This window comes from Gracilinanus agilis, chromosome 4, assembly GCF_016433145.1.
Source record: "Gracilinanus agilis isolate LMUSP501 chromosome 4, AgileGrace, whole genome shotgun sequence".
Classification (NCBI taxonomy): Eukaryota; Metazoa; Chordata; class Mammalia; order Didelphimorphia; family Didelphidae; genus Gracilinanus; species Gracilinanus agilis.
The window spans coordinates 134,573,867-134,591,036 of NC_058133.1; the positions used below are offsets into that span (position 1 = coordinate 134,573,867).

Consider the following 17,170-nt stretch of genomic DNA (forward strand, 5'->3'; position numbering starts at 1 on the left):
AAAAAAAAAAAAAAAAAAAAAAAAAAAAAAGCCCAATTATGAATTTCTAAAAAATATTAAGACAAATCAATTTCAAATAAAAATATACCATATCAAACCCAACTACTGATTCAAATTAATATTATGAATTGTCAATTCCCCATCCCCAGTTCCCCTTTGTTCTGTCTGCTATCTCTATATAACATCAAGAGGAGGTAAATAAATCTGACATTTCCTTTAAAAACAAGTACTCCCAAAGATATCATTTCTTTCTATCAGGGAATTTTCAATTTATTAACTCTTCTAAAATATGTCATTATACTTATATATTTTGTTATCTAATTAGGTCCTCATTATAAAAATTCATAATGTTTCTGTCCAGTACCTGTCTTATGCCAAGAGACCCTCAGAGAAATAGGGTTTTTATCAGGTCTACATCAAAATCAATGCAGATTGCAAGGCCCTGTTTTGATTTCTGTGGCCTGAAAATTGAGCCACAGGATGGATGGAAAACTCAATCAGACCCCTGTGTGTGACTCTCTTCTGACCAATACTTTTTATTATTGAAATTATTATAATCTATATTTTTAGGATAGCCCCAAGTCTAATAGAAATCTCTTCATAGAAATCTTCTAATTACTCTATAATAAACCAGCATTTAATGAGTTAATAGCTCCTGCCCTTAGTAAAAAACAAGACAGGAGAAGCTGTTTTTTTCTCTGTCTCAGAAATTTGAAGGACACAGTATGAATAAAACAAAATATTCTCACACTTCCCTACTTTCCCATGTTAGACTTGTCCCCTCGAATCTGAGAGTTCTCACACTTAACTCTACCTTTTGAAATATGTTGAGGGTTCTTTTATTAAATAAAACTTAGATAACATAAGGTCTTGGTAGCCTTGAAGATTGTTTAGACTAGGTATATGTAGAAATATGTTTTGTGTGCCAAATTTTATGCAACTAGGTAAAACCTTGAGTTCTTATATGTTTTGAATTTAAAATGTAAATTTTCCCAGCATTTGTGACTGTGAGAGGAAAGTATAAAAATTAAAGATTCACAGGAAGTTCTCAGAACAGCTTCCAGAAATCCATTGTGTCTCTGACTCTTCTTTCTCACCTAAACCATATATCTTCCCAGACAACCTGGAGCTGCTGGCTGGCTTCCAACAGTCTTAAAACCTCAAATATGGAAATAATTAAATAAATTCATTAAAATTTTTTTAAGAATAGTCATAAAATTACTTGTTAGATCAATGAACTATGCTAGACATAATTGGGAAATGGAGGAATTATAATGAATGATTTGCAAGAAATTAAATTTCTTCTCAAGTTTGCAGTTACAATTTAATCATGAAAACAAAAAAGGTTCTGGAAAGTAGTTTAAATTTCAAAAACACCAACAATAAATTAGAGAACAAATTTCCACGTTTAGAAATTTATTGAGATTCAAAAATCCTATTGTCTGAACCTAGAATAGGTTAGGCTTGAACCATTGCTAGAAAGAAAAAAGAATTTACCCCAATTTAAAACACCTCTACAGAAAAAGATTCTGAAATCATAATAACTGTCCCCAAAGTAAAACTGACATCAATAAAGTGCTATGTTGATTTGCAAAACTCATTTATAATAACCCTGTGAGAGATATTGGTATTATTCCCATTTTACACATAAGGAGATGTAAAAACTCAGCAATGATCTCCATATAACTAAGTAAATAGTTGAGCTAGAGTTGAATACTGAAATTCAAATTACAGTTCTTTCAATGACATCACTAAGGTGAATTTTTACTCCCAAGTTCGAAAGCTTATTTCTATACTTTCTATTTTGAGTCAAGTTAACAGGTATAAATTACTATTTCTTTTTTTGTTTGAGGAGATTCTTAATTTAGAAATCTTTTATCATGTTCCAATACCAACCCAGTAAAGAGGTCATATGGTTTCTATGACTTAAAAGGAAGATATTGAGACATTTAACTGGCACTTACCAGGTGTGCTTGAAGAGGTCTTAGAAGCTGATGGTTCTGTATCTTCCTGAATAAAACAGAAAGAAAATATCATTTATCAAACCTACTGAAAATGTAGCCTTTTAAAATCCTCTGAGTACATGTCCATTCTCTTCTCACTTCAGTCTCCTTTCATCTCATCTTTTTTTTGTTCATTATTATTTATCCCCTCCCCCCCCCTTTTTTAAACCCTTACTTGTCTTAGAATGAATGCTATGTATGATTCCAAGGCAGAGGAGCAGTGAGGATAGCCAATGGGGAGGGGTGGGGAGGTTAGGGAGGAGATAAGTGACTTGCATAGGATCAGATAGCTAGGGGGTCACATTTGAACCCAAGACCTCCTGTCTCTAGGCCTGGCTCTCAATCCACTGAACTACCCAGCTGCCCCCATTCTTACTTAGCCTTTATTCTCATTTCTACATTCTTCCTCTTCTCTTCCCTTGTGTTCTAATGACCTTCATTTGCATCTAGCTATCTAAGTCTAATGTTTGCAAAGTCAAGTTTAATAGACAGAACTAAGGTGATTTTAGCATTTGTGCTACTACAATCACAAAATTTTCCCAAAGTAACAAAATATTAGAGATGATAGTGACCTTTAGCGTCATCTAAGTTCATCTTACCCAATTTTACAAATAAACTGAAGCAGAGAAAGCTTAAATTAATTGTTCACCATTACACAGCCAAAGAGTAGCAGGACTCAAACTTTGCATTTTTATTTTATACTCACAATTAATACCAAGCTCCCAAAAAATTCACTTCATTAAAAATTTAACAGGAACTCCTACAGCTTAGGTGGCTAAGTGATAAGAGTGTCAGGCCTGGAGTTGAGAGGTCCTGTGCTCAAATGTGGATCTCAGATCCTTTCAAGCTTTGTGACCCTGGGGCAAGTCATTTAACTTCAATTGCCCAGTCCTTACCACTCTTCTGGCTTGGAACAGATATTTTATTATCAATTCTAAAACATAAAGTAAGGGTTACAGTGGAATTGTGGGTCAGCTAAGGGGGGGGTGAAGGGTTGGGGGAGAGGGAAAGAACATGAAACATGTAACTATGGGAAAATATCCAAAATAAAATGAAATAAACAAATAAATGAAATAAATAAAAGGTGGCAGAACTGAAAAAAATAAAAGAGTTAAAAAGAAAAATTTAGCAAAAACTGAGAATGAACATTTTTAACAGCATTGGCATGTTGGTTTTTTTTTTTTAAGTAGCATTTGATAAAATCCATTTCTAATTGGTTCATTTATATTATCTTTAATGTGACTCCTTTATAACATTTTCTTGATTTCAAACATTGAAGGCAAAGTGCACCATGTTTACCAACTTACAGTTTTATCTTCTTTTGGTTCTGTTTCTATAGTTGATCCCTTTTCAGCGATTCTTCTTCTAGAATGAACCAAAACCAAACAAAATCATCTATCTCTTAATATAAAGAATATTCTCTTTCAAATAAAGGAGAATAAAGCTAGTAAAATAGTAATTTTAATAAACTTCATTTTCAAATTCTCTATTCTTGTCAATAGCATTAAATAATCAAGTTCACAACTTACCTCCTGGCCAGCAGGGCACTCATTTCCTCCATCAAGCCACTCCCACCTAAAGGAAGTGGTCCATTTCCACGACCTGTGTCTGTCTTAGCTGAAGTTGAGTTCACTCCAATGGCACTTCCTCCACTTGGACTAGAGGAGTCCTCAATCTTAATGAAAAAAATATATACATGCAGGTATATAACAAATTTCTAAGTGTTACATTTCTTTATAACCTAGTTCCAAAACAAAACAAACGATGACACATAACAAGAGCATGTCAGAATCAAGTGTACTCTGGACACTGTTTAACAAGGAGAATAATGAATTAATGACTCTTAATGACAACTACTGGAATTATTCCTTCCAACAAATTCAATGATTTTCCATAATTATTTATGAATAACAGCATGACAGTAAAGGAAAAAGAAAACAAACATGGAGATGCATTTACCCGTGAAACTTTCCTAAGTTTGGCTCCAGCAATTGCAGCTGCAAGTCCAGTTAATGGGCGATTGTCTTCTGATACATATGCCACCGAAAATCCAGAAGCGGGGAGTGGAGGAGCAGGAGGTGGTGGAGGAACAGGAAGGGGTGCCTGATTAGGAAGGGGTGGTGGAGGGGGTGGTGGAGGTGGCCCAGAGGATGGAAATGGAGGTGCAGGGGGTGGACCTGGGGGAGGTGGGAGTGTTGCTGAAGTCTGGGTTGGACCAGGTGGAAGTGGTGGAGGGGGAGGAGGTGCAGGTGGTCCCAAGACAATACCTAATAAAGAGAAATAGTACAAATGGGTATGGTCAATAAGAAACATTATCTGCAAGATCTAGAATGTAATATAAATTGAAATGATACAAATTAAATTGTTGCTATACATATGTTCAATATTATAATCAGAAGTATTAATGCTCAAAAATTTCTATTATATAAAGCAGTCAATTATATGAAAATAAATTATCTAAATAGACATTTTGTGAATGGGATTTTTAAAGAGTCATGTCTACATGAAAGCAAACAGAAAAGCCATTATGGAAATACTTGAAGAGTTTAGTTAGTTGTGGGCAGTAGTGTCTTAATTTAAACTGTAAGCAGAAACATTCCAAAATGATTTTTTAAAAACAACTTTTATACTGAAGAGTAGAGTTCTTTGAAGTTATACAGAGAGCCAAAATGACTTGATTAAAGCAACCTTAAAGGTGAGGTACACAAGGGTTGTCATGCCATTGTAATGGGAGCATTCTTGTATCAATGTGGTCAGTAAGAATAGGGATCAAACCTTGGGAGTAAATTCATGATCAAGACCCCGTAGCCTGAGGTCCCTTTTATTTGATTCTACACGAACTCAAAAAAGCTATTTATTTACTAAATAAAAGGTTTTTATAGGTCAATGAAGACTTATTAGAAATTAAACATAGTACTATAATGGCTATATTACTCTATGCATATCTAGAGTGATCATAATATTTATCTAAATAATAAGGAATGCCCTAGAAACTAATTTTTGACCACCCAGAGTATCATCTGGCCTCAAAAACTTCCTGATTCTTTTCACTTGCTCCATAGAACAATGCAAGAAAACATAAACTTTGAAACCAAATGAAATATATTGACTGTCTCATATGTCTGAAACAAGAGCAATAAATATCAACAGAATCTGCAAAGAAATCTGCTGCTAATTATTTAACAAAATAAAAAATAAGGAAATTAGTTGAAGGGATAGAATGACTCACTTGTAAAAATTAACTTAAAAAAATAACTTTGTAAAATCATGAAGCATATTAACAGGGGAACAAAGCATATAATTCTAGAATACAAAACCATAATAATGCCCCTTCAGGCCTAAAGAGGAATATTTTAAGATAAATACCTAGCTAATGCTTCTATGATGCATAATCAACTTGGGGATTTCATAACCTCTAAGAATTTATATGAGATGAAAATACAATTTGGTTTAATGAAATACAAGACAAATTCATAGGTGAACAATATAATATATTGTGGGAATTAGGTAAGTTTGGAACAGATCCCTAACTTTTTGAGGATGACATGGAGGGCATATACCATTGCTCAAAATATGCTTTGGTGGGGACAAATATTGTTGTCAGTGACAAGACACAGGATTAATTAGATTGATATAACTATATAACTGAAGTACACATTTGATTAGGAAATGAAAATTTTCTTTGTATAAAGAATTTTGCTATCCCTTCAGTTGGAATTTTATGTCCCTGATAGAGCTCCATCTGCCTCAGGAACACAGCAAGATGTTGGACCTGGGGGTGGGTTTGGGGTTGGGTTGGGGAGGGTGTTAGCAGTCAGGCCCCAGGGGCAGTAACCCTGGCTTGAAATGTTTTCTTAGTCTCTATCTTATTACTAGCCCTTCCTGTATCGTAGGAACATTGAACTTTTCATCTAGTCAACAAACTCTATTCCCTCAGTGATGGCGAGCCTTTTAGACATGGAGTGCTAGGCCTTGCCCCCATCTCACTCCCCAGACCAAGTGCTGTACTGGCCCCCACCAGAGCCAGCATGCCGTACCCCTCTCCCCCTCTAGTGTTGGGTGTGCCTTGCCCCCACTCCCTTACCCCACACAGGGGAGGGAGGAAGCACTCCCATTGGGCTAGGCAGAGGGGCAGGTGATGTGAAAAAATGTCATTAGGTAGAGTGGAGAGGGGGAGGGGGGCAGCTCTGCCTAAGTCCCTCTGCCTTTCTAGTAATGAATTGGGGGGAGAGGGGAACAACATGAAGACCCGTTCAAGGCCTTGTGCCCACAGAGAGTGCTCTGTGTGCCATCTTTGGCTATGCACATTAAAATACATTGTGAAAGTTTTATATACTATATAATGGTTCACCATCACTGCCCTACATGCTGCCTCAGGATTTTCATTGTCTAGTGAGTCCCCGGCTCTTGGCACCACTTACCCAAAAATCTCTAGGAAGTTGTAAGTTTATGTTGATGAAGGGGTAAAGGACATGCAGGAGATACAGCTCTCATAGTGGCTCCCCTGACAAGAGTATATATTGGTCAGCCAAAGCCCATCAATAATCTTATCTTTTCAGTGGCCTTTGTCTTTCATAGTTCTCTTAAATAAACAGAGGCCATACCACCCTCCATATGCTCAAAAAAAAAAAAAATCTGACTCTGGAGCAGAGACAACAGAATTGCCTATTTTCAAAGACATTAATCAGTAAACTAATCAAAATATATGCATGTTACAAAAGACAGAGTAATATAACTTGAGTTGTTTACTTTCATAAGTGTTTTCAAATTTCAAATTCAGGCCATTAAGCTAAATTTTGGAACTAAAATTTTATTGAAGTATCTTTACTGAAAACCTACTAAAACAAGTAAGGTTAATAAACATTTTGAATTTATTTAGTATTATTTCATAGAGATAGAGAGAAAGAGATTCAATCTGTGATTTCACTGATAGAGGAACTTCCTAATGAGGAAATTCCTTCTCCTACTTTCATTTCAGCATCTTCTTTGCAAGCATATAAGTCAGAGTAAAGAGACTTGGAGTAACTTGTCTAAGGTCAAACAACCAGGAAGACAGAGGCTGAATGAGAACTCAGGGTGCCATGGCTCTGAAGTCAGTTCTTTAACCACTATGTCATGTTCCCTTTACAAGACACTTCTCATAACTAAAAACAGTCTATCCTGTGAAAATCTTAATGTATGTGTTTATAATTCTCTTACGAAAATCACAACACACAACTTTTACAGTTTTTAACTTTAAATAGTACTTTGAATATCTGAGTATATATTTTAAACATGAATATTTAGAAGGGGCAGGTGGTATGTCAGTGAAATAACTAAAATCTTGATTTACTCAGTTACAGAAACTCACAAAGTCTACCTTCCTGTTCATATTACAGGTTATTGGTATTTTTATAGTATATAAAACTTTCACAACGTATTTTAATGTGCATAGACAAGTTGGGAACTAAGTATGAAAAATTAATATTAAAATTAGCAAATAGTATTCAGAATAACCTGATATTTCAACATTTAAGTATGAGCATCACACCACTTCCAACATGCAAAAAATGTTTGCTAATTGACATTTACATCTTATTTCCAAACAAAATTTTATTGTTATTGCTACCAGCTAACTATATATATAATAAGATTTCTACAATGTGGCACATTAAAAATAACAGTGGCATAGAAATCAGGATTGCCACTTATTTGCTTGTGTCTTAAGCAAAGCCAATCTCGTTTTTTTTTTTTTTTGGCTCATCTGTTAACTAGTGGATGATGGTGGTAGTGAGGGTGGTTGACTAGATAATCTCTCAGCATTCTTTTGTGTTCTAACATTTTAAGAAAGCATTTTCCTCATCCTTCATGGCAATTATTAAAGTTGTTGATATCCAGTGATTAGTTTATTAGCAGCAAAAACAGAAAGCCTTACCCTGCTGGGTCGGAGTTTCAATCGGCTGAGAGGCTGCCTGCAAGGTTGGCTCAGAAGCAGAGGAGTCTCCCAGCACAGAGTTTAGAGAAGTCTCAACAGAGGCAGGGGCAGCTGCAGAGGGAGAAGGGAGAACACTAGGCTTGGATGAGGGAGTTGAGGCAATAGGGGTGCTTGGAGGAGGAGAAGCTTGAGGTCCAGAGTGGGACAGTGACGGAAGGGAAGGCAGTGGAGGTGCTGGAGGTGGTGGTGGCGGAGGTGGAGCTGCTGGACCTGAGGTAGACGGTGAAGGTGCTGGATATGTTACAGAATCAGGAAGCCCATTGGGTGCTGTAGGTGACGGAGGCATTTGGGGCAACGGATTAGAAACACAAACAGGGAGAACAGGTCTTGGACCAGTGGCTTTGCCTGGAGGGCTGCTAATCATAACTGGAGGCGATGGAGGGAGGGGTGCAAAGTTTGAAGCAGACCAGGCAAAAGGCTTCGTAGCTGGAGGCTGAGAAGGGGGTGCATTCACAGGAGAAGAAGGTCGAGAGTTTTTGTTCAGAGGACGAGGAACTGTAGCATAATGGGGCAGAACAGGGTGGAAGGCTGAACCTAAAGAAGTTGCAAAACGTGTCGCTGAGTGTCGTAGTGGTGGTGTAGGGGGTGTGGAAGTAGGTGGTACAGAGGTCACTACAGCATAATCAGGAGTGGCATCTGACACTGGAGCAGAGATGACTTTAGCATATGATGGAGGAGGTGCTGAAGGAGGCTGGCAACTGGAATATTCAGGAAGTGGAGCACTATACAGGGAGTTGTCGAAAGATGGAGCTGGACAGAAGATGGAAAGCAGCAGCAAAAGACAGGATAAAAAAGGAGAGAGAGAGAAAGTGAGAGAGAGAGAGAGAAAAAGGGAGCTAATGAAGCAACAAAACCAGCATTCAAACAAATGTATAAATGTAGACTATAGTTAGTACCAGAGGCTTAGGCATATGTGAAAATTATTAGAAAAGTTTGTCAATAGCTACTTTTACTTTTCAGCAAATTTCAGTAATTTAATTTATAAACAAATTTTGAAATACATAGCAGAACAAACCTTTTGTGTTTCTCAATGATGAAATTAAATTGCAATATAAATTGGTTTAACCGGTCCTTTAAAAAGACCTATTTCTCTCTCTCTTTTTTTTTTTTAAACCCTTGTACTTCAGTGTATTGTCTCATAGGTGGAAGATTGGTAAGGGTGGGCAATGGGGGTCAAGTGACTTGCCCAGGGTCACACAGCTGGGAAGTGGCTGAGGCCGGGTTTGAACCTAGGACCTCCTGTCTCTAGGCCTGACTCTCACTCCACTGAGCTACCCAGCTGCCCCCTATTTCTCTTTTTTTTAATGAAACCTTGAGATTCAGCAATTTTTATGAAGTCTATAAAAAACAAGCAAAAAAAACCTAAAAATAAACTCTTTCCCAAACTAAAAACAAAAAAGGGTAAATTAGTGAAAATTTGCACAACAAAGAGAAATTTTCTTCTCAATGTTTATTTTTACGTATAACTTCTTGGTTTTGTAAGATATTTGTTGTTGTAGCAAACCCAATAGTATTAATAAGCAAAATCTCAGAATACAATTTGTAAAATGAATCTTGTGAAATTTTAGCATAGCTATTAATGTAATTGTTCCAAAATGTCCTACATTTTGAATTTAAAATTATTTCAACACATTATCATTCCTAATCAGGAAATACTGAGTAACGTAATAAATTCTAAGAATTTCTGCTATATATGTATGAGCAAGGGTGGCACAAAATTCTTGTAGTACTAAGATTTCTGGAACACCCAGTATTTATCTATATCTATATCTATATCTATATCTATATCTATATCTATATCTATATCTATATCTATATGTTANTATATCTATATCTATATCTATATCTATATCTATATCTATATCTATATGTTAAACTTGAGTTAACTGCTACAACCTTGGATTTATAATATGACAAGCTTATTTTTACTAAGAACATAATTGTGGAAAATAATATAAGCAGCTATATCCATAACTGCTAATACAAAGATATTTCTCACTCCCAAGCTGAAGTAACTTTCAGAGATACCATAGTACAATCTAATATATTATATCCATGGTTTCCAAGAAGATCTGGTGCAATTTCAGATTTGGATTTATGACCAGCTTAACCAATCCAAAATATTCTTCCAAATTACAATCAGGCATACAAATTAGGAAAACACCAGCTTATTCCAGTCTCTTATCAATGTAAAAGAAATATAAAAAGGGGAAAAAAAAGATGCTCAAACTTCTAATCTATTTTTTTTTTCAAGTCTCTACTTGGTGCTTTTATTCCCAAATTAATTTCAAATGATGAGAAGCCAAATCCTCCACAAAGATTCAAGTCCCAAGAACATACTAATGTATAAACTTCTTACCAGCATTTGATATTCGTCTCTCTCTTTCCCATTCCAACTGTTCCCTTTCTAACTGTTCTTGTCGTTCTCTTTCTTGTCTTTCTCGTTCAAGCCTCTCTCGATCTTGCCTTTCTCGTTCTAGGCGTTCTTGGCGTTCTTGGCGCTCTCGTTCAAGCTGTTCTTGCTCCATTCTCTCCCTTTCCAGTCTTTCCCTCTCTAACCTCTCTCTCTCCAATCTCTCTCGCTCGATTCTTTCACGCTCCAGCCTCTCACGTTCCATTTCCTTCTGTCGCTGCTGTTCTTGCAGTTGCCTGGAAAAGAAAAAGGAAACAAAAAGGTGGGGAGGGGGAAGTAAAGGTAAGAATCCAACAAATAAAACTAATGATTAGTTATAAGGTACTGAGATATCTGATGATAGATTTGAGAGGAAGAAAATGGAAGAAAAGGAGAGAGGACAAAAACCCAACATTTTGACCAGGCAATTATTTGGTGAACTAGTTCTAGAAAAAACTTTAGAAATTTAAAAGTTTAAATGAAAAGGGAGGAAGGGACTTATTAAGGACCTATTATGCTGTCAGGCACTGTGCTAAGCCCTTTATAAATGTTATCTCAATTGATCCTTACAACTCCTCTTTGAATTAGGTGCTATTATTATCCATATTTTAAACTTGAGAAAATTGAAGTAGACAGAAGTTAAGTGACTTGCTCAGAATCATCCTGCTAGTAACTGTCTGAGGCCACATTTGAACTCAGGTCTTATAAAGTCTTAGAAATTCAAAACTATAATAACCAGGTGAACAAATTATCAAGTTCATGATTTTGAAACTTCAGTTTACTTCATATCATACACAAAAATCTCTCACTGTACAGAATTCAATTTTTTAACATTTATGATAGAATCATTCTATTGTGGCCTTTTCTATCATTATTCATCTAGGTTAGATTTAAATTTATAAGTTAAGAGTTGGGGACTAGTTTTGTGACTTTAAAAATAGCCCCTTCTACATCTACTTGGTGAGGGAGCCCCTGCTAAAAATGAAGGTCAGCACCTTCTCTGAGACTTATAATTTCAGAAAGTTGCTCAGAGAATTAAAATAAAGTTGATTATCTGATATTACACAGTTAATATGTAGGACCCTCAAATTTAATGAAAAGGTAAATTGGTATAAAATTCAACATAATTAGTATGTTTCAATGGACTGGTTTTGGGAATATTCCCTTAAAAGTTACATTACCAGTAATGAATGCTGGAGGGGATGTGGCAAAATTGGGACATTAATGCACTGCTGGTGGAATTGTGAAATGATATAACCATTCTGGATGGCAATTTGGAACTATGCTCAAAGGGCTATAAAAGATTGCCTGCCCTTTGATCCAGCCATACCATTGTTGGGTTTGTATCCCAAAGAGATCATAGATAAACAGACTTGTACAAAAATATTTATAGCTGTGCTTTTTGTGGTGGCAAAGAACTGGAAAAGGAGGGTATGTCCTTCAATTGGGGAATGGCTGAACAAACTGTGGTATATGCGGGTGATGGAATACTATCATGCTCAAAGGAATAATAAACTGGAGAAGTTCCAGGTGAACTGGAAAGACCTCCAGGAACTGATGCAGAGTGAAAGAAGCAGAGCCAGAAGAACATTGTACACATATACTGTGGTACAATCGAATGTAATGGACTTCTGTACTAGCAGCAATGCAATGACCCAGGACAATTCTGAGGGATTTATGGTAAAGAATGCTACCCACATTCAAAGGAAGGACTGCAGGAGAGGAAACATATAAGAAAAACAACTGCTTGAACGCATGGGTTGAGGCGGACATGATTGGGGATGTAGACTAGAAACAACCACACCAATGCAACTAACAACAATTTGGAAATGGGCCCTGAACAAGGACACATGTTACAACCAGTGGAAATGTGCGTCAGCCATGGGTGGGGGGGAGAGCGGGAGGTGAAGGGGAAAGTAGGGGCATGAAGCATGTAATCATGTTAAAAATGAATATTAATAAATGTTTTTAAAAAGTTATATTACCTCATGATGGAATTAAAATTGAGAATAAAACATTTATTTTTGAAGAGGGCCAATTTTAAAAACTTGCTTTGGTATAATATATATATTATGAGGTCTTGTATATTTCAATTCTCTTATTGTTTAGTTAAGGATACCAGTGAGAAAATAAATGTTTCAATGAATAGATAATAAAAATAAACAGATAAAAAGAAGATAGATCTTTGCTGAAAAAGCTGCGTTCATTTTTATACAGTGAAAATAATTTCTGAAAAGAGAATTTACTTAATATCTTGAGAGAATCTGAATGGTACAAGACTGAGTTTTCACACATGAAGTAAATCTATAACAGGTTTTTTAGTGATTCTGGCTATGATCATTTGCAAAGTGAAAATATGGTAAACATTGTTCTGTTATTCATATGTTTTAATTAATTGCATACAATTATTAAACTAAAAATAAGCTATATTACTTTAGCAGGATAGAGGGAAACAAAGATAACTGTGCTACTAATCATTTTAGCTTCAAAAGTAGGCTCTTGTATATAGTTGATTTTGGCTCAGGACCTATTACAGAAATCTAAAAATACATGCTTATTTGAATGACTTATGCAACCAGGATAAAACATTATGAGCTTTACCTTGCCCAGGAGTTCTTTCTCTGAACTAAAATCAATCTGCGACCTCCATCATTTTGGAAGTTCCCTTCAACAATACAGACCATAACTCAATATTCACACATGAAACTCAGCCCAGAGTAAATGAGGATTGAAAATCAAATGTGCTCAGGCAAGTGATGGTGAACCTCTTAGAAAGCGATGCCCAAAACTGCACCCTCACATCGCATATGAGCTGCTCCCTTACTCCAGACAGGGTAGGGAGGAAGCATTCCCAATGGGCTGCTGGGCAGAGGGGCAGGTCTGGTGAGAAATGTCTTCAGGTATATGTGGAGAGGAGAAGGGGTGCAGCTACTCCTTTATCACATCTGCCATAGGTTCACCAACATGGTGCTAAAGGATCTCCTTATCTTCTCTTGAACAAGGGGATCAGTGAAGCACTCTGGATGTCATTTGGTCATCCCTTGCCCATATCACACAAACAATTCATCTTCCTGTCTGTTGACCTTCTTTCTGTTATATGTGGCAAATTCACCTCCCATCATTCATACCTGGAATTCATACCCTTCTTGGGTGCCAAATCAATACAGTGCTAGACTTAGAATTGGGAAGACAAGAGTTCAAATCCAGCCTCAGGCATATTTACTAGTTGTGTGAGCCTAAACGATTTATTTAAACAGTGTTTCCTTCAGTTTTCTCATTTGTAAAATATAATAATTGTCTACCTAACAGAGTTATAAAAAGGCTCAAACAAGGTATTTGTGAAGTACTTTGCAAACCCTCAAATATTATATAAATGCTAGCAAACATCACTATCTAGTGAAATCCCATGCTTTTTCTTAATTTTGGTTTTTAAATTTTTTATTAAAATTTTTTCCTTAATTACAAGTAAAAAAAATTTCCAACATTTAAAAAAAATCACCTTAACTTCTTAGACTCAAACTGGGTAAAATAAGCAATAATGAGCAAAAGAACTAAGCAATGGGGGTTAAATGACTAACTCAGAGTCACACAGTTAGGAAACATCTGAGGCATATTTGAACCCAGGACGTCCCACTTATAGCACTGGTTCTCAATTCATTGAGCCACATAGGTGGTTCCAGTGCCCAATATTTTAAAAAGAGTTTGGAATCTCAAATTCTGCCCCACCCTATGCCAATATGGTAAGCAATCTGATATAGATTTTACATGTACAACCATATAAAACATTTTTTCGCTATTTCATCATTTTGTGGAAGGAAAAAAACAAAATGAAAAAAGTTTGCTTTGTTCTGGGTGCAGGCTCCATCAGTTCTTTCCCTGGAAGCAGATGGCATTTTTTATCATGAGTCCTTTGGGATTGTCTTAGATCATTATAGAGCTACTTTTTTTTTTACATATGTCTGTGCCCCACCCCCCCACCCCTTTCCTTTTAAATCTCTTTGGGATATAAACTAGTAATTGTATTACCGGGTCAAAGAATATGTATTATAGCCCTTTGGCCATAGATCCAAATTGCGCTCCAAACAACACTCCCTAATAATGCCTCAGTGTCTCAATTTTCCTACATCCCCAATAAGCTTTGTGTGGAGAGGTACCTCAGAGTTGTTTTTATTTACATTTCACCAATTAATAGTGATTTAGAGTCTTTGTTTTCCTATGACTCTAGAGAGCTTTCCTTTATATCTTGAAAACTGCCTATTCATATCCTTTGACCGTTTATCAATTAGAGAATGACTTGTATTCTTTCAAATTTGACTCATTTCCTTATATATCTGAGAAAGAAGTTTGTTAAAGACATGTAAAATTTTTTCACCCATTATGATTATATATTATTCTCCATCCTATTTTCCTGTTTAACTTCTAACCACCACATTCCCTAATTTGACCTCTTCTATCAGTCCCCTCCCCCATCCCCTTCATCTCCTACTTTCCTGTAGGATAAGATAGATTTCTATACCTAACTGGTTGTATATGTCCTTCCCTCTTTGAGACAATTCTGATGAGAGTTAAGATTCAAATCTTCTCCTCCCTATCTCCCCCATTTTTTCCACTTTTACTTGTAAAAGCTCTTTCATGCATGTTTTATGTGAGATAATCTACCCCATTCTATTTCTTCCTTACCCATTCTCCCATTGCATTCCTCTTTCTCATCCTTTAACTGTACTTTTTAGATATCATCCCATTATATTCAGCTCATACCCTTGCCTTCTCTATGTATCATACTTCTAACTATATTAATAATGATAATATTCTCAAGTTACAGGAATAATCTTTCTATGAAGGGATACAAATAGTTTACCTTATTGAATGTGTTTTCATTTCTCTTTCCTGTTTACTTTTTAATGCTTCTCTTGAGTCTTATATTTGAGAATCATATTTTCCATTCAGTCTCATCCTTTCATTAGAAATGTTTGAAAGTCTATTTAATTGATTATTCCTTTTTTTTTTCCCTCCCTGAAGGGTCATGCTCAGTTTTGCTGGGTAAATGATTCTTGGTTTCAGTCCTAACTCCTTTGTCCTCTAGGACATCATATTCTAGGCCCTCCTATCCTTTAAAAGAAGCTGTTAAGTGTTGTATTATTTTGATTGTGGCTATATCATATATGAATGATTTCTTTTTTTGGCTTTCGTCAATATTTCCTCCTTATCCTGGGAATTCAGGATATTCCTAGAAAGTGTCCTTTTAGGAATTCTTTCCATTTTTATTGTACCCTTTTAATATCAGGGCAGTTTTATACTTGCTAATTTCTTGAAAGAAAAGGTCTAAGCTCTTTTTCTGGATCATGGCTTTCAGGTAGTCCAATGATTTTTAAATTCTATCACCTAGACCACTGATGGGCAAACTTTTAAAAGAGGGAGCCAAAGGAAAGGAAATGCTCATCTGTCAGTCTGTTTCTAAGGCAACTCTTTCAAAGTTTCACTACATTGTATCCTACTCATTGTATTTGTCAGATCTGGCGGGATAGAACATTTCAGGGGGTGGCATCTGGCCTGCTGGCCATAGTTTGCTCATCACTGTCCTAGACTTATTTTCCAGGTCAGTTGATAGGATATGAGATATTTCACATTTTCTTCTATTTCAATCTATTGACTTTTGGGGTGGGGTGTGATTTCTTAATGTTTCATAGTCAATACCTTCCACTTGCACAATTTTAATTTTTAAGACATTATTTTCTTTAGTGAGCTTTTGCAGCTCCTTTCTCATTTGGTCACTTATCTCTGCCTCTCTCTATTTTTCTCTTTCAAAAAACCCTTGCCTTTGGTCTTAGAATCTATACTGTATACTGGTTCCAAAGCAGAAGAGCAATAAAGGTTAGGCAGTGGAAGTTGAGTGACTTGCCCAGGATCACACAGATGGGAAGTATCTGAGGCCATATTTGAAACCAGAACATTCCATCTCTAAGGCTGGTTCTTGATTCACTGAACCCATCAGCTGCCCCCTCTGATCTTACATTTTTTTAAAAAAGAGTTCTTTTCCTCAGTGAATTTTTTTGTCTCTATTTCATCAATTCTGCTTTTTAAGTAGTTCTTTTCTTAAATGAATTTTTGTATATCTTTTTCTGTTTGGCCAATTCTGCTTTTTAAGCAGTTTTTTTCTTCAGCGTATTTTTGTGCCTCTTTTAACTATTGGCCTATTGTTTTTTAAGGTATTAATTTCTTTAGGAATTTTTGTGCCTTCTTTACCATGTAATTGACTCTTTTTTCATGATTTTCCTATATCACTCTCATTTCCTTTCCCAATTTTTCTTCTATTTCTCTTTGATTTTTAAAATCTTTTTTAAGCTCCTCCATTAATTCCTTTTGGGAGTGAGAACAATTCATATTTTTCTTGAGGCTTGTGGACACAGCAGTATTGGTTCTACTTATTTCTTTTGAGTTTGAGTTTTGGTCTTCACTGTTACCAAAATAACTTTGTATGTTCAGTTTCTTTTTTCTTCTTTGCTCATTTTCCAAACTTTTTCTTTTGACTTAAAAAAAAACAGTTAAAGTTGGGCTCTGTTCTTGAGGTGAAGGGAGAACTATTGCAAGCTTCAGGTTCTTTGTACAGCTGCCTTCAGCACTAGCTCTGGGGATCTCAAAGTTTTCAGTTCTTCCAAGATGGTAGGAGTAAAGGAGAAGTATTTTTAATACTCTTCCAGCCTATGCTCTGATCTGTGAGCAATCACAAGCACTCTTTTCCACCTTGGATCCATGACCAGGGTCCTTTGCTCCTCTGCTACTATAATCACTAGTATGTATTCA

The 17,170-nt window shown here is 36.0% G+C and overlaps 1 protein-coding gene across 1 annotated transcript in view; it reads right to left on the reverse strand.

Annotated features, from left to right (window-relative positions):
- ENAH (ENAH actin regulator) overlaps positions 1 to 17,170 on the reverse strand; it is a 186,883-nt gene that overhangs the window by 15,918 nt on the left and 153,795 nt on the right. The window contains exons 8-13 of the mRNA XM_044674971.1: positions 10,337 to 10,626; positions 7,918 to 8,727; positions 3,963 to 4,270; positions 3,533 to 3,678; positions 3,311 to 3,368; positions 1,965 to 2,010 (exon numbers count right to left, since the gene is read on the reverse strand). Coding sequence (XP_044530906.1) covers positions 1,965 to 2,010; positions 3,311 to 3,368; positions 3,533 to 3,678; positions 3,963 to 4,270; positions 7,918 to 8,727; positions 10,337 to 10,626 — 1,658 coding nt within the window. The remainder of the gene's footprint in view (positions 1 to 1,964; positions 2,011 to 3,310; positions 3,369 to 3,532; positions 3,679 to 3,962; positions 4,271 to 7,917; positions 8,728 to 10,336; positions 10,627 to 17,170) is intronic.